This window comes from Balaenoptera acutorostrata, chromosome 7 (genome assembly GCF_949987535.1).
Source record: "Balaenoptera acutorostrata chromosome 7, mBalAcu1.1, whole genome shotgun sequence".
In the NCBI taxonomy this organism is placed as follows: Eukaryota; Metazoa; Chordata; class Mammalia; order Artiodactyla; family Balaenopteridae; genus Balaenoptera; species Balaenoptera acutorostrata.
Window position 1 is genome coordinate 102,910,163 of NC_080070.1, and position 19,605 is coordinate 102,929,767.

Here is a 19,605-nt window from a genome sequence, read left to right on the forward strand (position 1 = left end):
TTTTCATACTAAGTGAAATAAGTCAGAAAGAGAAAGACAAATAGCATATGGTATCACTTATATGTATAACCTAAAATATGACACAAATGAACATATCTATGAAACAAAAACAGACTCACAGACATAGAGAACAGACTTGTGGTTGCCAAGGCAGGGGATGGGGGAGGGAAGGATTGGGAGTTTGGGATTAGCAGATGCAAAGTATTATATATAGAATGGACACACAACAAGGTCCCACTGAATAGCACAGAGATCTATACTCAGTATCCTATGATAAACCATAATGGAAAAGAATATGAAAAAATAATGTTATATGTATATATATATTATATATATACATATAACTGAGTCACTTTGATGTACAGCAGAAATTAAACACAACATTGTGTATCAACTATACGTCAATAAAATGTTTAAAAAAATATGTACTCAATGTAAAAAATAAGGTATTCCAGATTTATTTTTTCAAACTAAATCTTTGGAATGTGCTGTGTATTTTTCATTTATAGCCCATCTTAATTTGGACTAACCTCATTTCAGGTGCTCAAATATAGCATTATGTGTTTAGTGGCTGCCCTGTTTGTCAGGGCAGGTCCAACAAATACAAGGCAGGTCACTTTGAAGTTATAGCTGGCATAATTATCTTATTCCTGACTATAATAGGAGTGAATGCTTTCAGTGTAGTTATTTCCAAACATTTTTGGGTCTATATTCCATTGAGAATCTGAAATTCTGCAAATCTCTTGCCCCTGAAATGTATATATGTAAATATATAAACCTTTCAGGTTGTTTATAGAATCGCAGAAGCACTTTCAGGACTTCTCCAGAAATTAAGAATCCCCCATCCTTCCTAGTGTTTTACTCTATAGTAGGAAATTGGCTATTGTTTTGAGAAAGGCTTTTTTTTCCCCATAAGTTAAGGAAGTATCTTTCTGTTCCTAATTTACTAAGAGCAATGGTCAGGAATGGATCTTGAAGCTTACAAATGCCCTTTCAATCTTTAACATAATAATGATGTGTTTATTGCTTTCTTACTTGTTAATCTCTGCTTCTTTCTTATTTTATTCCTTGTGCTCTTAAGTTTTAAACATTTTGTTTTTAAGCATTTTCCATATAGCATATATGCGATATTTCTCATTGTCTCCCCACTCTGTTTATTCCTAATTTTATTTTAGTGGGACGGTTGGGGAAAAGTAGTGTTAGATAAATGCAGGCACATTTCCACTTTACTTTCTATCCCTTGGATTATAAATACTGATTAAAAACACAATTTCTAAAAACTCTTTCACTGTCGTATTAAAATATAACTGTTTTATTTGCATTCCTTTTCCATAGTATCATGAAATTGTGTTTGTAGACTCAGATTCAGAAGATGCAGGGGAAGCAAGCTATGAAAGTGTTGGTAAGTAAATTGACTTTAAAGTAATAGTGAGGGAAATTGTGTACTTGGATGCTCATTACAGCATCACTTGCAGCAAAAAGCTGGTAATGACACCAGTGTTAATTGATAAGGGAATGGTAGGATCAATGATGATTTGTGCGATACTGGATTCAGCTTAAAAAGCAATCTTTTCGGGCTTCCCTGGTGGCGCAGTGGTTGAGAGTCCGCCTGCCAGTGCAGGGGACACGGGTTCGAGCCCTGGTCTGGGAAGATCCCACATGCCGCGGAGCAACTAAGCCCGTGAGCCACAACTACTGAGTCTGCGCGTCTGGAGCCTGTGCTCTGCAACAAGAGAGGCCGCGATAATGAGAGGCCCGCGCACCGCGATGAAGAGTGGCCCCCACTTGCCACAACTGGAGAAAGTCCTCGCACAGAAGCGAAGACCCAACACAGCCAAAAATAAATAATAAATAAATAAATTAAAAAAAAAAAAAAAAGATATTCTAGGGCACATGTATTTAAAAAAAAAAAAAAAAAAGCAATCTTTTCTGCTCCCCTTGCCTTGCCTTTGGTCTCTGTGCCTGGGGCCTTTCAGAGGCTACCCTCGATCAGGGGCTCCTGTGCCCTGTGAGTAATCTGGACAGCAGTTTCCTCTTATTTCATGCTTCATCATCTTCCAAAAGCTTGTAAAAATAATTTCTTCCTTGATGGCCCACACTCCTGGTTTACTTTAAGATGAACAATTTCCTGCCTTCATTGGATTGTCAGAGTGGGCATGTTAGTGTGTGTTCATACCCTGGAGGAAACAGAGGCAAACAGCTTGCTCAGCGAGCTATTCTGCACTAAAAGCTCATCATCAGAATGTGTAGATAAATGTGGATAAATTCATAGATGGTAAAGCCATAGTTCTGTAATGTTTGCTTGCACCGAAACTGTAGTCACTAGTGATGCTGAGCTGGATGGATCATGGGTGCGATTCTAATGCACGTGAATTGTATTAAAATAACTAGTGCCGGGAATTCCCTGGCGGTCCAGTGGTTAGTAGGACTCTGTGCTCTCACTGCTGAGGGCCCGGGTTCAACCCCTGGTTGGGGAACTAAGATTCCACAAGCTGTGTGATGCGGCAATAGAAGAGAAAAAGTAGAGTAGAATAGAATAGAATAAAATAAAATAAAATAAACTAGTGCCCACCTACTCTTTCTTTTTTGGCCTACTGACTACAAACTCTTGTGAATGTTTCTCCTGCATGCAAATATAGGAACTGTACTTTGATTCTAAGTAGAAACTCTTTGGTAGTTGCAATGCCATAATAACAAAGCTGTTGATGGACAAAAATTCACTGGACATTAGTAGTTTACATTTCTAATTGCCAAATCCTTCATTCTCTAGTTTGTGCCAAGAAAATGAAATTCTTCTATTTTTTTTCCTAGACCAACTATACAGCATTGCCATTATCAAACCCAATGCTGTGATTGCTAGAAAAGTTCAAGAAATTAAAGAAAAAGTAAGTGATATTTCCCAACAATAGTTTAAATTAATTGTAAAATTAATTTTTAAATTAAATGCAAAAAAACAATACCTTAATTTTCAATTTGGAGACAAGCTTACCATTTAGAGTAACACAGAATATAATGAACTTCTGGTTCATTTGAATGAATGTTTTGAATGTTTCGTCTTCTTTGAATGTTTTGTCTTACAAAGGCTAGACCTACTCAACATCTTTATTTAAATAACTCTGCTCTACCAGCATCCAATATAAATGATAAAAATTACAGTTCTTGCATTGGATTGTAACAGATTTCTTTGTGTTTATTGTTAGCAGTGCAGACTTGTTTAAGCTCACATCAGCTTGCTTTATTCCCTGTGTGTTGTGACAAACGTATGGTCCTTTTTAGATACATGATAACATAAGGAAGCATTTAAGGTTTTGCTTTTAGAGCCCAAATAAAAAATATTTAGAGCAAAATTGCATTCTAACCCAAAGGTCAGCAGACTTTCCCTATAAAGAGTCAGACAGTAACTATTTTCAGGTTTGTGGGGCATGTGATCTCTGTCACAGCAGTTTAACTCTGCCATCATATTGAGAGAGCAGCATTAGACAGTAGATAAACAAATGGGCATGGCTGTGTTCCAATCAACTTTGTTTCCAAAAACGGGTGGCGGGCCAGGTTTTGACTGTGGGCTGTGGTTTGCTGACCCCTGAACAAAGATGTTGTGCTGAAACAACAAAATTGTATTGAAATTTGTAAGAATGTTGCATGTGCTACAGAGGAGGTCACATGGGGAACCATGTCAGGATGGGCTGGGCATCTCTTGATGAACTTCCCATCATGCATTCTTTCTTCAGCCAAAGCAGCAACAATTAAACTACTATAAAGCAGAGGGTCCATTTTATACATTGTTATACTTGAGTGACATGCACACTGAATTTGTCATTAAATTTAAAAATTTTAAGATAAAGCATGGCTGCATCTTAAATTCTATCCTTCCCTGTAATTTGGATATTTTTGTTGCCATCAGAATAAGATATCCTAGATTACGAGTTACAGACTTAACAAAGGAAAGCCTTAAAAGAAGAAACTGAAAACAATTTTGAAAATAGATGGTTAAGAAGTGCCTGTAAATGTATGTCTTTTTGAATGATTCAGAAAACTATGATATCTTTCTTGGAATTCAGTTAGATTTTTTTTTCTTTTTTCATCTTTAGACAATTCACTTAAATAATAGAAATATTGTGGAGTCTCTGGTTCAAGCCGTGAAAACTTAAATACTAGGGGGCATGAAAAGGACCTTCTTTGTTTACATATTTTGGGGCCTCTTCCAACCTCGTGCCCGATGGATTGTGCTGAGGCACAACCATGAAGTGCATTCAAATCTGGGGGGTTCATTAAGCCTAGGAAACAAATGTCCTTGACTTGTTTTACCTGTGTGGTCCCACGACACATGTGGACCTGACCATGCTCTCTAATTGAAGATCATCGATGCAGAATTTGTCATAGAAGCAGAAGATAAGAAACTGCTCACTGAAGAACAAGTTAGGTACTTCTATAGCCGAAGAGCAGACCAGGTAAGAAAGTTAAAAAAGCCACTGTGTTGTCAAATACAGTGGATTCCTATAAGTTTAAGATCCTCATTATAGAAAAACGAATGAGTCTGACCAACCAAGTAAGCTCTAGGTGTCCCTGTTGGTGTCCATATCCTGGTTAATCCAAAGATGCGGACTATGGAGAAATCTCCAGTAGAAATAGAGACAGCCAGGCAAAAGTGGATGCTCTGATTGTGTTTTGTTGGATCGAAGATCTCCTTATGGTATGTCCTCTAACACTCCCTGCATCAGCCCTCAGGAAGTGAATATCCAGGCCTTTCCTGTAGATTCTTACCCCAGGTTGAAGGCTGCCTGTGGTAAACTTCACAGGAAAGCTTTAATCCTTTCTTTACCTAAAGGTAAATCCTTTCTGTCAAGCAATTTTTTAGATTCTCTTTTGCCTGGGGGCAGTGCTTTGTGTTAGAAAATGCAATGGCTTGGGGGCGTCAGGAGACATAGCTTCTAGAAATGCACTGTTCAACATGGTAGCCATTAGATACCTGTGGCCATTTGAACTTAAATTCATTAAAATAAAGTTAAAAATTCGGAGTCTCAGTGGCAGTAGCCGCATTTCAGCGCTCAGCAGCTGCCTGCGGTTACATGTGCTGGAGAGCACAGAACATGTTGGTCGTCACAGAAAGTTCTACTGAACAGCACTTTATAAACTAGCCGCACCACTCAGACAGTCTCTCTTGGCCCCGGGAAAGGGTTGGACCAGCTACATAAGCATCACCTGGGAACTTCTGAGAAAATCCAATTCCTGGGCACCCTAAACCTACTGAATCATAGAGTCTGGGACTGGACACCGGAAATCTGTGTTTTAGCAAGCCCTCCAGATGATTTGGAAGCATCCTGCAGTTTGAGAGTAGTTATTAGACTATCTTTTAAGATCAGTCCCTGCCAGCTGTGAACTTCTGTCCTTCACAGATGTGTTTAACAGGAGGATTGTGTGTAACTTTCTCTTGCCCAGTGATCATGAAGGGGAAGATGTCCTTGACTTGGGTAGGGGCCACCATTGTACTCTATCCATTTTGGGAGCCTAATAATATTATTTTTATTTTATTTTATTTTGTAGCCTGACTTTGAAGATTTTGTATCTTTTATGACAAGTGGCCTAAGCTATATTCTAGTTGTATCGCAAGGAAAGGAAAAACAGCCTTCCTGGGATGAAAGTGAATCTAATTCTGAGACGGAATCTAAAGAACCATGGGATGACCACCAGGAGACAGCCAAGTCCTTGGGGATGAAGCAGAAGAGGGAAAGGTAGCTCCAGACCAGGAAACGAATTGTTTACAATGTGTTAGTAGGTAATGGAGTGTAATGTCCAAATATCACAAATCTAAAGACAAACATCTTCAGGGACTTCCCTGGTGGTCCATCTGGTTAAGATTCCTTGCTTCCACTGCAGGGGTCACAGGTTTGATCCCTGGTCAGGGAACTAGGATCCCCACATGCTGTACCGCATGGCCAAAAAGAAAAAAAAAAAAGGACAAACATCTTTATGTCGAAGCCACAACTATTCCTTCCAGTCTAAAATTTTATATATTCAGCAAAGCTGGAGTTGCCCTCAAAGTTTATGTCAAGAGGGTTAGAAAGGGAAGAATTTCCCATTTGTCTCTCTAATGCTGGGCGCACCAGTCTGGCCTCATGGGGCAGAACGGGAACAGGCCTAGTCCCTCCCAAACCAGCCTCCTCTCCTGTCTCCACATGCCAGTTCTGCCTCTCTGTGTCCTATAGAGACAGCTAAGTACTCTGCCCTTTTACTCAAGGCAGTGAGTGAGTGGTGAGAAATTGCTAACAACTAAACAGTTGTATATTTTTGTTAACGGTTTGTAAATATACAAAAGTGAACATAAGTCATTTACAGACTGTTGGTTTTATGCACTTGCCATTTGTACCTTTTATTCCTCTGAAGATGCAGAAACTCCAGTGCTCACCCCATGAATTAACAGAGCCATGTCTGAAAGAAAGGTGGGTAAGCAGGACCAGGTTCAGAGTAGCTGAGTCCTGAGGCTTCGCGATGTGTGTCTCCCCCTTCTGGGTAGCCCATCTCCATCGCATGTTTAGGCTCAGCATCTCTGGAACTTTCCTTGCTGTCTTATTAATAAGCTATAGTGGTTTTTCTTGAGTAGGTCCATCTGCTGGTCCTTAGTGATGTCATAATTTTTAGGTAGCAGGGAGACCCTAATATCATTAATTCCCAGTTTTAAGTGGGATAGAAGAACTCATAGGGTAAATCAACTGCTGACAAAGGGCTTTGTAAACAGTAGTAGTTACTCTGTGAGTTTTAAGGGAAAATGATACTTAGTGGTTAGAGAGCAGGTTTGGGTGGGAAGTGTTGGGCTCAAAAAGATACCAGATTTCATACCAGAATTTTTGAGCCATGTTTTAAAAAAAGTGTTCTGTGAAACACTATTAACACAGCTGGCATAAGAGGAGTCAGTGTTCCGTTGGTGCTGTTATTCAGCTAGGTGTCTACTGCATCCAGCTTTTAGAAGCAGTTGTCTCCAGTTGTTCAATATGCACATAATAAGATGAACAATTTAAGCACTTGGCGGGATTGGGGTGGAATGAGATGTGTTGATGTTATTTTGCAAAGTCTGCAGTATTTTCCTTTTAATAGACATCCTCTTTTCCTCTGGCCTGTGTTTATCCCGAGCATCGGCCCAAGCAGGCAGCACCAAGTGGTGGGGAGCATGTTTTCCTGGGAATCAGTTTTCACAGCTCTTTTTCTGCAGACATGGCCTAACAGGTGCTGGAAACTTCCACCCGCCATTTTTTAAAGTAGATCCAGAACCTAAAGGATCAAGGACATAAACTCTCATGTAGAATAAAGAGTAGATATAAAGTAAGATGGAAGGAATATAGTCAGGTATATGGCTGTTATACTAAATACGAGAAGGTTAACTATCCTGTCAAATATAGAGATTACCAGATTAAGATCAAAAACAAACTAAATTAAAAACCATATAATAATAATTGATGCAGACAAAAATCATCCGTGGGTGCTAAATCCATTGTATGAATAATATACGCATTTTCAAATAGTGTCCTTTCAGATTTCTTATTATTTACAAAGTGGAAATTGTAGCTTTTCAGTGGAGAAAACTGGGGGATACCACTCTGACCATGTTAATATCACCAATAATGGGAAAAACTGACATTGTGTACCTCCTATTGTGATGTATACTGGTGTGGTATTCCCAAAGTATCATACCCAGAATGTAATAGGAAACTATGGGGCCATTCCATAGTTTGAAACCATCCAAAATGAGGAGTCTATTGTACAAAGCAACTGGCCTGGAGTCTTCAAAGTATCAGTATCATAAAAGACAAGACGCAAGAGGGAGGAGATATGGGGATATATGTATATGTATAGCTGACTCACTTTGTTATACAGCAGAAACTAACACACCATTGTAAAGCAATTATACTCCAATAAAGATGTTAAAAAAAAAAGAAATGAAAAAGAAAAGACAAGAAAGGCTGAGCCATTGTTAGAGGTTGAAGAAGACTAGGCATTTCGGGCAACTGCATGCAACGTATGATCCAGGATTAGGAAAAATTACTGTCGATAGGAGAGTATTGTAAAATTGCTGAAATTTGAATATGGACTGTTCATGAGATAATAGTCTTATATCAGTGTAAACTTTCCTGAGGTATTTAGGAGGGTGAATGGTGAAAATATCTGCAGTCTATTCTTAAATGGTTAAGCCAAAACACACACACAGACACACACACCCATAGACACACATACTCTCATTGGGGGATGAGAGAGAAAGAGAAAGAACAAATGTGACAAAATGCTAACAGTTGTTGAATCTAAAGTTCATTATCCTGATCTTGCAATTTTTCTGCCAATTTATATTTTTTCAAAATAAAAAGTTTTAAAAACTGTACTCATCTATATTCTACTTAGAAGAGAGAAAGAAAAATTTAAAAAATAAAGGAATGGTAAAAAAATTAGCCAGGAAAAATAAAGTATTAGAATTGAACATTAAAAGTGTTAAACTTGATAAAGAAGGACATGATGTATAAGAAAACATTTATGAAGAAGATAGTCAAAAAATGTATGCCCCAAACAACATAGATAACATATATAAAGATACAAGTACCAGAAAGACAAGGAGAACTGGATAAAAATAACTTTATGGTCAGAGATCTCAATACACAGCAGACAAAAAAGCAAGGCTATATAGGGACGGCAAATACATAATCCATAATTGTGTATAATAAATGATCTATGATATATGAAATATGAATATATAACCTCAAATCCCACAAATAAATTTGCTTTGTTTACAAAGAAAACCTTAACAAATTTTAAAAAATTGAGATCTCACCACATGCATTTGCTGATTATAATCCAATAAAGTTGGAAATAAATAATAAAATGATCCAAATGTCTTATCTATTTGAAAACATGAAATGCATTCCTAAATAAGCCTTGATTCACAGACAAAATTAAAAGGAAAAATAGAAACTATGTGGAAAGCTTTACATAGAGGAAAGAAAAAAATTTTTAAACATATTTTATTTTGGTCTCTGTAAAATCCTCTCATGAAATCAAACATACATGATTTCATGTAATTGATTTTTGGATTGGTTCAATAAAGGTGGAACTAAATACATATTCTTTGATGTGATAGAGAGATATCTTACCTTTATGTGAAATTCAATTTTTATTTGTTTTACTAAACTCTAATTTACTTGTGAACATATTATCAATTTTAATTTTCTGGCATGATTATTAAACTTCACTTTATAATTATATTTTGGATTTCAACAGTTTCCAAGAATACCTGGAAAGACAACAAATATCTCAGTTTTGTGATGCTGAAGAGAATATAAGTAATACTAAGTTTATTGATGTCTTCATCCCTCATTTTAAAAAAATTAAAGGCATAAAATTAGAAAAGATACTGGCATTACTTCGACCAGCCCTCTTTAATGAAAGGAAAGGTAAGGAATAAAGTATAAATTGTTTAACTACTTTGTACATGGGATTTGAATAAGCTCTAGTATAATTATATTAAAAGATACTAGTTTGAAATTTAACATTTAAGAAAAAGCACTTGAAGTAAGAAATTTAGTTAACACTAATTTACTAATTTCTCAATAAAAAGAATAAAACATTTTTGTAATTAAAATATTCAGAAAGTGTTTTCTAACCTAGGAATTTGTCAGGGTAGATTTTAACAGGGCAAGAATTATTACATAATAAAGATTAGAAGCATTCATGTCTGAAATGCCTTAGTTCAAAGCTTGGGTAAAACCCTCATTAATAGTGTGATTTGAAAAAGGATACTTTACCAAGTCTATTTCTTCATGCTTAAATTCAGAAGATTAAAGTGAGAAAACATAAATAAAGTGCCTGGCACTTAAAAAGTGCTAGTTATTTTTAACTTCATCCCATATTCACAGAGTAGAGTGAATATTGGCAGAGCAAGAACACAAACCATAAATTTACACTATTAATTCTTTTTTATATCTAGTGTACGGAAATACAATTGATATTTGTATGTTGACCTTGTATTCTCTGACTCGCTAAACTACTTAGTTCTAGGAGCTCTGACGTAGTTTCCTTGGGAATTTCTATGTAGACAAGGGTTTCCGAACCTCAGACTTACTTACACTTCGGGCTAGGAAATGCTTTGTTGAGGGGCCGTGTCATGTGCAGTGGAAGATGTTCAGCAACATCCCTGGCCTCTTCTCACTACATGTCAGTAGCATCTCCTCACCTCCTAGTTGTGAAAACCAAACAATATCTCCAGACGTTGTTAAATGCACCCTTGAAGGATTGAGAACCATCGATGTAGACAATAATATCATCTACAAATCGAGACAGTTTTACCTCTTCCTTTCTAATATGGACACCTTTTATTTCTTTTGTTTGCCTCATTGGACTGGCTGGAACTTCCTGTATGATGTTGAATAAGAGAGATGAGAGTATACAAGTTACCTTGCTCCTGATCTTACAGTAAAAGCGTTCAGTCTTTTACCATTAAGTACAATGTTAGCTGTATATGCCCTTTATTAAATTAAGGAAATTCCTACCTATCCCTAGTTTTGGGAGCGTGTTGGTTTTTTTTTTTAATATCATGAATGGATGTTGTATTTTCTCAAAATTTTTTCTTGAGTTTAATAATATGGCAATTACTTTGATTTTGGAATATTGAACCAGCCTTGCATTCTCCAGATAAATCACACTTGGTGGTTGTATATTGTCCTTTTTTACATACTGCGGGGTTTGAATTTTCAATATTTTGTTGAGGACTTTTCTTGTAATGTCTTTATCTGGTTTTGGTGTTAGGGTAATGTGTAATGCAGGCCTCCCTCATCAAATGAGATGAAAAGCAGTCACTCCTGTTTTCTAGAAGAGATGGTGTAGAACTGATGTTACATCTTTCTTAAATATTTACTGGAATTTACCAGTGAAGCTATCTGGGCCTAGAGTTCTTTTCTTTGGAAATTTCTGTTTGCCTTTTAAACCTTGAACAATATGTACATATTTTTTTGAATGAAGAGACTTTATATTTTAGAATAGCTGTTGATTTACAGAAAAATTAAGAAAGATAGTACAGTGTTCCCATATGCCTGCCCCTGCAACAGTTTCTTCTATTAGTATCTTATGATACATTTTTACAACTAATGAACCAATAACAATACATTGTTATTAACTAAAGTTCATAGTTGACATTAAGGTTTGCTCTTTGTTTTGTACATTCTATGGGTTTTGACAAAATCATAATGTCATGTATCCCTTTTACAGTATCATACATGGTAGAATCACTGCCTAAAAATCCCTCGTGCTTCTCCTATTCATCCTTCCATTCCTCCCTCCCAACCCCCAGCAATCTCTGATCTTTCTTCTGTCTCTATAATTTTGCATGTTCCAGAATGTCACACACTTGGAATCATACAGCGATGAATTTCTTTCACTTAACAATATACACTTAAGGTTCCTTTGTTTCTTTTTTGTGGCTCATTTCTTTTTATAGCTGAATAACATTACATTGTATGAATATACCAAAGTTTGTCTAGTTACCTATTAGAGGACATCTTAGTTGCTTCCAGTTTTTGGCTATTATAAATAAAGCTGCTATAGGCAGCTTTATTATAAACATGTAACATTGGTGATAAGTATATCTCTGATGTATTGAGCCACTAGGGTTTTAGGTTTAATTTTCTACACAGCATAATCTTTATCCTGACTAGTACAACGATCTGCTGCAAAATACATCTAAGTAATTGGTAATAACAGCTGAGTATGGAAAGTGCTAAGATAAGAGATGCCTCACTGGGTATCAAATAGGTGGGACACACAGCCCGTATTTAAGTGGAAGGATAAGTATGGCTTAGCCAAGCAGGGACGGTTACATGAAACTTCTTGGAGGAAGCATTGTTTACGCAGAGACTAAACAAGTCAAGTTTGAATTAGCCAGGAAAAGGGGAATCTTGAGTAGTTTCAGTGGAGTGCCTGCAGCAAAAGTCAGTCTCAAAATTGGGGTGGGAGATTATACACAATGAAACCAGAACAAGCCAGAATTAAAGAAGTAATATTTGACAGATTTTTAACTGTTTTTTTATTCTGAGGTTGGAAAACTCTGATTGTAGATAAAGGCTCACGGGAAGGAACCAACCAGTAGAGAAGGAACAGCTGAAGATACAAGAAAGAGAGAGAAGATTAGGACAGGCCAAGGTCACTGAGAGTTGGAAGGAAATAATTTCTGTAGCAGATGCATAGGACTGGGCTTAGAAGAGATTTCTCTTCTATATAGCAAGAGGGGAAGAGGGCTGGATAGACACAGATCCAGTTGATGGGCTGGTGGCAGGAAGTTGACGGGTGTGTCTTCTGCTACCTGGTTCCTCTGTAAATAAGAAGCAGTGTTGCTGGCTGAGAGGAGGGGAGGCAACCCTGTTGTGTACATGATCCATCAAAGGCCAGCCCTTGGGACTTCCCTGGCGGTCCAGTGGTTAGGACTCTGCACTTCCACTGCAGGGGGCTGGGGTTTGATCCCTGGTCAGGGAACTAAGATCCCGCAAGCCATGCAGTGTGGCCAAAAAAAAAAAAAAAAAAAAAAAGGCCAGCCCTTTTCTTGGTCCAGGTATGCCATTTCTACCCATTTTCCCAAGGACTTCACATCTGCAAATGCCCCTTCTTTTCTTGCAACATCACTTCCTCCCTTGCTACTGAGCTTTCCCTATTAGCACAGAAACATGCTCCAACATAATAATAAACATAACAGTGAAATAAAAACAAAACCAGAAAAACTGCATTGGATCCCACACCCCCTCAGCTGATACCCTGTTTCTCTGCTCCTCGGCAATGGGCAACTTCCCAGGGAGTTGTCTGGCTCAGCGAATCATCTTCTTGACCCTCACCCACTCCTGAACGCCCTCCAATTGAGCTTCTGGCCAGAACTATCCTAGTCAAGTTCACCAACGACTTCCAAACTGCCAAATCCAACTTTCAACTGGCCTGTCCTCTGTTCAACAGCTCTTGGTAGTATTTAGCAGTTTCTGTTTTCATATTGGGCACCTTTCATATTGGTTTGGATTGCCACCGAAATCCTGACTCCTGTTCCTGGGAAGCGAATATAATTTTTTCAATTTTTCTAAGCAAAGCAAATCCACCTTCAACCAAGTTGCAAAGATCTCACCTTCTACTCTTAATAATTTGTTGAAGTAATTTTTCCCAAGCAAATACAATTTTCTCCTATGAAGAATTTTGGTGGTAGCTGTTAGTATAATAACATATTACTACTGTGATGTGCAAACCGTACTGATACTTGAGGATGGCATAAAGGTGTTATTTAAAAAGGGGGAAAACAAAATTTGAAGTTGGTTATTCTATATCACTCTCCCACTGGCCCACTGCTTGACTTTAACCTCAGTTTCTGATCATTTCAGGTTACTGTGTTTGCCATTTGGTAGTTATGTGGTAACTCATCACTCTTCTTTTTCAGTAAATGTTGACGATTACTGACATATAATTATTCTGGGTCACTTCAAGAAATTCTAAAACAAAGTCTATGTGGATTATTTAACTTGAAGAAAATTGACATCTTCACCATATTCTCATTTATTTTCAAGAAATATAGTGTACCGCTATTCCTCTATTACATCTTTTATTCAAATATGTTTTATTATAGCCCTTGTTATCTTATTTTTCAGTTAAATATGGTAATATATGTAATGTTCTTTGCTCCAAAGTATTCACTCAATAAAAGGTCAGCTGTTCATAGTTGTTGTTGCTGTTTTAGTGCTAGCTATTTCTTTTCAGGATTATTCCTAGTTTTTTTCCCCATAGTGAATGACATCTTTTTCCCCTTAAATTTATTTTCTGTATAAGAAATACAGTTGCTTCTGTATATTTTTACTTACTGAATTATGTTTTTTAATACTATTTACCTTTTAAAAATAGACTCTTGAATTTTCCAAACAGCTTATATGCAAACGTAATGTTACCCATTTTGTTCAATTTTGTTATCCTTCTACTTTATCTGCTTGTAGGATTATTATAAAGATCAAGTTGACTAACATGTAAAATCATTTAAAAAACTGTAGTGGAGTCTACCAAAATAATTATTTTATGATAAAATATCAATGTATTTGAATACTTGGATAATTATCTATCAATTAATTATTGTGTAGGACAATGACCATGATACTTTGAATAAAGTAGCATATTACAGCATTAAAAAAAAAAGTCTGGACTTCCCTGGTGGCACAGTGGTTAAGAATCTGCCTGCCAATGCAGGGGACATGGGCTCGAGCCCTGGTTTGGGAAGATCCCACATGCCACGGAGCAACTAAGCCCGTGTGCCACAACTACTGAGCCTGTGCTCTAGAGCCTGGGAGCCACAACTACTGAGTCCGCGTGCCACAACTACTGAAGCCCGCAGGCCTAGAGCCCATGCTCCGCAACAAGAGAAGCCACCGCAATGAGAAGCCCGCGCACCGCAACCAAGAGTAGCCCCCCCTCGCTGCAACTAGAGGAAGCCTGCGCACAGCAATGAAGACCCAACGCAGCCAAAAATCAATCAATCAATTAAAAACAAAAAAAAGCCTACAAATAACAAATGCTGGAGAGGGTGTGGAGAAAAGGGAACCCTCCTACATTGTTGGTGGGAATATAAGTTAGTGGAGCCACTGTGGAAAACAGTATGGAGGTTCCTCAGAAAACTAAAAATAGAACTACCATATGATCCAGCAATCCCACTCCTGGGCATACATCCAGACAAAACTCTAATTCAAAAAGATACATGCACCCCTATGTTCATAGCAGCACTATTCACAATAGCCAAAACATGAAAACAACCTAAATGTCCATCAACAGATGAATGGATAAAGAAGATGTGGTACATATATAAAATGGGATACTACTCAGCCATAAAAAGAAAGAAAGAATGCCATTTGCAAGCAACATGGATGCAACTAGAGATTCTCATACTAAGTAAGTCAGAAAGAGAAAGACAAATAGCATATGATATCACTTATATATGGAATCTAAAATATGACACAAATGAACCTATCTATGAAACAGAAACAGAATCACGGACACTGAGAACAGACTGGTGGTTGCCAAGGGGAGGGAAGGATTGGGAGTCTGGGATTAGCAGATGCAAACTATTATATATAGAATGGATAAACAACAAGGTCCCACTGTATAGCACAGAGAACTATATTCATTATCCCATTATAATCCATAATAGAAAACAATATTAAAAAATGAATGTATAGGGCTTCCCTGGTGGCGCAGTGGTTGAGAATCTGCCTGCCAATGCAGGGAACACGGGTTCGAGCCCTGGTCTGGGAAGATCCCACACGCCACGGAGCGACTAAGCCCGTGAGCCACAATTGCTGAGCCTGCGCGTCTGGAGCCTGTGCTCTGCAATGGGAGGGGCCGCGATAGTGAGAGGCCCGCGCACCGCGATGAAGAGTGGCCCCCACTTGCCGCAACTGGAGAAAGCCCTCGCACAGAAATGAAGACCCAACACAGCCATAAATAAAAATAAAATAAAATTAAAAAAAAAAATGAATGTATATATGTATAACTGAATCACTTTGCTGTATGGCATAAATTAACACAACAGTTTAAATCAACTATACTTCAATAAAAAATATTGATAAAAAAGAAAAAAAATTTTTGTTATCTTTATGGATTGCTTAGTACTTCCAGAAAAATATTAAATAATTAAAGGCCATTAGGGTAACATCTTGCTTTTGTTTTACCCCTGACTGATATTAATGCCTCCAGTGTTTTCAATTATGATGTTGGCTTTAGAGTTTAGGCAAAAATCTCTATATTCCAAAATCTTTCTATCTGCCACATGATACAAAACGATTTTGAATGTAATCCAATGCTTTTTCATTATTTACTGAGATGAACATAAATATTTTTTCTCCTTTGACCTGCTGACCTATTGATACGATTATAACAGATTTTCAAATGTTCATCCTCCCCTGGGTTCTGTGAATAAACTTTCATAGCTCATGTGTATACCATGCTATTGGAGTTGGTTTGATAATATTTATTTTAGTTAAAATATTGTTCTTTAATCTTTCCCAGGTATTGTGTCAGGATTATTCTAACTTTTCTTTATGTTAAGCACACTGGGGGAGTTTTAAGTGTCAGATGAACTGTACATAACTTAAAACTTATTAATTAAGCGACCTAAGCTGATCCCTCATTTGGGAGGACAAGTAGGCTTTTAGACAAGTTTTAAAATTTCTTCCAGTTACCTATCTTCCAGTTTTTAAAACTTCTTGGATCATTGAATGGCAATTTATGCTTCCTTTGAAATTCATTTCTTTACCTTCAAATGTACTAGCCTAGGACACCCACCAAAAACTGTTTTAATATCATGGTGGGTAATTGCACCTATTTCTCATTCATAATGTGCTTTGTCTGTTCTTAGTTTTTGCTGGATTAGATTTATTAGAAGCTCACGTTCTTAAAAAAAAAAAAGCATTACAATTTTTTTTCAAAAAACAATGCAATAGGATTTCTTTCATAATTTCTTAACTTTTGTTTTTATCTATAATAATTCATTTGCATTCATTCTGATGCCTTGGGTGTCTATTCTTGTTCCCTTTTTAACTTCTGGATTTGAATTTTCCTCCATTTATTATAATTCCTTATTGCTCAGTAATTAAGAATTTCCTGCTTTTAGCTTGGACTCATAATTTTTAGTATTCAGTGTTCTGAATTTGGAAATGGGTTGGCCTTAATTTGAGACTCTATTAGTAGAGGACCTTAATTCATACAATTTTATAATTACAACTGTGTTTATTTCTGTTTTCTATGCTTCCTTGCTGTAATCTTTGGTTATGTATTTTACTATAAGGACTAAGCATCTCTTAAAATTACTTTTTCCAGTATTTTGGGAGATGACTATCTTTTTAATCAGTTATACTTATGTTGTTTTTACACATTTGAAGTATGTTTAAACTCATATTTGATTATTTTGCAAAATCAAGAGTAAATATTTGTTTCAAGTTTAGCAGAGTTTTATTCCTCTCCCCATTCTCAGCCCCACCCCACTTCCAATTTCTTCTATTATCTTAGCTTTTGTTAATGTTCTTTGAAGTTTTAGTACACAGATGGTGGTTGTTAAGTTACTTTTACATGACATGTCTTTTGATGGTATTTTGCAATTTATATTTTGTTTATAATAAGGTAGGTATACAGCAGACATACATAGAATTTTTCTTATATAAACTAGTTTTCATGCTTCCCACAGTCCTTAGGTCCATTAATTTCACACTTTTTAATCACTTAATTATATTTCATCTCTCACTTATCTAGAGCTTATATTTAAGCACATTTTAAAAAGATATGTACTTAGTTATTTTGTTTTCTGAGCCCTAGCACATCTGAGAATGTCACTATATTAACTTTATGTGTGAAATAAAACTTATCTGACTATACAATTTTTTTTTTTACTAAATCCCCCATCCCCAAACCTATAGATTTTGGTCCACTGAAAAATTGGAAATGGCATCATAAATTTGATATGTTAAGAATATTATTCACCTTAAATTAAAATCTAGTAAGCTATTTTTATAAACTTAAATTTCATATGAAAATGAAATACATCCTATGTCCTCATGATAATACAGTCTGTATTGTGTGTATAACCAATAATCTAGCACTTTAAAACTTATTATATGACTTTTTATTTAGAGGATGTTTTGAATATTATTCAAGATGAAGGCTTTAAAATACTGATGCAGAGACAAATAGTGTTATCAGAAGAAGAAGCAAAAACACTGTGCATGGAATATGAAAATAAAGATTATTTTGGAAATCTTATAGAAAATATGACCAGGTAAAACAGATTGCAGGTTGAGAAAGCACAGTCTGATTTATGTTTGAATCATTTAAACCTCTTAACCCTGCTTTCTGTACAAGTTGCCAAATCTCTCAATTCTGTAAAGATGTGCTTAGTGTACTTCTTTGCCAATCTCCCTCCCATTTTGATTCCCTGCTCAACTGTGTGTCTTCTCTGGTCCTCCTGGAATGTTATTAGAGCAATGCAAGGTTCTGGGTGAAGCCCCTGGAGTCCAGTTGAGTTGAATGCCAGAAGCCAGAGTGTGCAGCCTCATGAAGTCCAAGTAAGAGAGCTGTGACTGACTCTCAAGGACTTTGGTAATCCTAAAGATCACTAGTCCTAGGAGACGAATGGGATGCTAGAAATCTGTCAGGTTTCTAGAAGAGTAAATGAAACAGCAGCTGGCGCAGAAAGCCAGCAAGGGTATACAAATCAGCAGGAGCATGGGGACAATATAGGGACCACTCTCTCAGAACCAAGCCCCTTCTCTTCCCTTCCTTTCTCTGCTTCCATTCTTTTATGAATATGCTGTTGAGAGTACACCAACAGAAATTAATTTCGTACTCGTGATAAAAAGGGTTATTTTACTTTTTTCATCTAACAAACACACTTGTATTATCTACCTATAATTAGCTACAAGCCATCCTTTCATTAACTTTGTTTTTTCTTTTCTAACAGCGGTCCATCTCTAGCCCTTGTTTTAGTAAGAGAAAATGGTTTAGGACACTGGAAACAGTTAATTGGACCAAGCACTGTGGAAGAAGCCAAAGAATACCTTCCAGACAGGTATGATTCACGTCATGGGTCTCAAACTTTTTTCATGGGAGCCATTGTGATTTTTTGGGGGATATGGGGGTATAGGAACCAGAGCTCTAGGCCAAGGTTCTCTTCTCAGGCTTTGCAAGAGAAGGTTGTGGGCTGCTTGGTTTGAGACTGGTAAGTGGTAGTTACCCAGCCAAAAGGCCATATCTTGGCAGAAATATCTGCCCCATGCACTATTTAGGAGAAATTATTTTGAGAAGGGTGTGATAGTTGCTTCAGATTCTTTAATTGATCATAACCATTTCAAGACAAAAAGGGAACCCTCTTGCACTGTTGGTGGGAGTGTAAATTGATACAACCACTATGGAGAACAGTATGGAGGTTCCTTAAAAAACTAAAAATAGAGCTACCATATGACCCAGCAATCCCACTACTGGGCATATACCCAGAGAAAACCATAATTCAAAAAGACACATGCACCCCAATGTTCACTGCAGCACTATTTACAATAGCCAGGACATGGAAGCAACCTAAGTGTCCATCAACAGATGAATGGATAAAGAAGATGTGGCACATATATACAATGGAATATTACTCAGCCATAAAAAGAAACGAAATTGAGTTATTTGTAGTGAGGTGGATGGACCTAGAGTCTGTCATACAGAGTGAAGTAAGCCAGAAAGAGAAAAACAAATACCATATGCTAACGCATATATATATATGGAATCTAAAAAAAAAAAATGGTTCTGAAGAACCTAGGGGCAGGACAGGAATAAAGACGCAGCCATAGAGAATGGACTTGAGGACACGGGGAGTGGGAAGGGTAAGCTGGGACGAAGTGAGAGAGTGGCACTGACATATATACACTACCGAATGTAAAATAGATAGCTAGTGGGAAGCAACCGCATAGCAGGGAGATCAGCTCGGTGCTTTGTGACCACCTAGAGGGGTGGGATAGGGAGGGTGGGAGGGAGGGGATATGGGGATATATGTATACGTATAGCTGATTCAGTTTGTTATACAGCAGAAACTAACCC

At 37.1% G+C, this 19,605-nt stretch overlaps 2 protein-coding genes across 3 annotated transcripts in view; one reads left to right on the forward strand and one right to left on the reverse strand.

Annotated features, from left to right (window-relative positions):
- PNPLA8 (patatin like phospholipase domain containing 8) overlaps nucleotides 1-19,605 on the reverse strand; it is a 150,722-nt gene that overhangs the window by 119,144 nt on the left and 11,973 nt on the right. The window lies entirely within an intron of this gene.
- Nucleotides 1-19,605, forward strand: part of NME8 (NME/NM23 family member 8) — a 35,388-nt gene that overhangs the window by 11,631 nt on the left and 4,152 nt on the right. Inside the window, exons 6-12 of the mRNA XM_057549661.1 lie at nucleotides 1,336-1,402; nucleotides 2,812-2,885; nucleotides 4,356-4,448; nucleotides 5,542-5,729; nucleotides 9,256-9,428; nucleotides 17,659-17,803; nucleotides 18,485-18,592. Coding sequence (XP_057405644.1) covers nucleotides 1,336-1,402; nucleotides 2,812-2,885; nucleotides 4,356-4,448; nucleotides 5,542-5,729; nucleotides 9,256-9,428; nucleotides 17,659-17,803; nucleotides 18,485-18,592 — 848 coding nt within the window. The remainder of the gene's footprint in view (nucleotides 1-1,335; nucleotides 1,403-2,811; nucleotides 2,886-4,355; nucleotides 4,449-5,541; nucleotides 5,730-9,255; nucleotides 9,429-17,658; nucleotides 17,804-18,484; nucleotides 18,593-19,605) is intronic.